This window comes from Mesitornis unicolor, unplaced genomic scaffold (assembly GCF_000695765.1).
Source record: "Mesitornis unicolor isolate BGI_N332 unplaced genomic scaffold, ASM69576v1 scaffold23629, whole genome shotgun sequence".
Lineage (NCBI taxonomy): Eukaryota > Metazoa > Chordata > Aves > Mesitornithiformes > Mesitornithidae > Mesitornis > Mesitornis unicolor.
Genome location: NW_010208266.1, coordinates 6,809 through 7,061, shown reverse-complemented (window position 1 = coordinate 7,061; position 253 = coordinate 6,809). Strand labels below are relative to the sequence as shown.

At 67.6% G+C, this 253-nt stretch overlaps 1 protein-coding gene across 1 annotated transcript in view; it reads right to left on the bottom strand.

Annotated features, from left to right (window-relative positions):
- The window catches only part of LOC104546937 (PH and SEC7 domain-containing protein 1-like), a gene marked incomplete at its 5' end in the record, with an annotated part of 5,115 nt that overhangs the window by 2,660 nt on the left and 2,202 nt on the right, over nucleotides 1-253 (bottom strand). Inside the window, one exon of the mRNA XM_010192449.1 lies at nucleotides 1-63. This exon is cut by the window's left edge and continues 1 nt beyond it. Within this exon, the coding sequence (XP_010190751.1) occupies nucleotides 1-63 (63 nt within the window). The remainder of the gene's footprint in view (nucleotides 64-253) is intronic.

Below are 253 nucleotides of genomic sequence, written 5' to 3'. Positions count from 1 at the left end.
GGTGAAGAATCATCCCCTTCAGGATGGCGTGGAAGGGCTTCCAGCCGCGCTTCCCTCGGGGTGCTGCCAGGGAGGAGAGAGCAGCCCAGACATCAGCCCCAGCGCTGAGCAGCATGAAAGCATCCTCCCCCTTCATCCTCCTCCAGCCAGCCCTGCCTTGATGCGCGTCACCCCACCCCAGGGACGGGCAGCACGCCAGGACTGTCCCCCTGCACCTGCGCCCGTGCTGGCCCCGTGGCTGGCCGATGGTGCT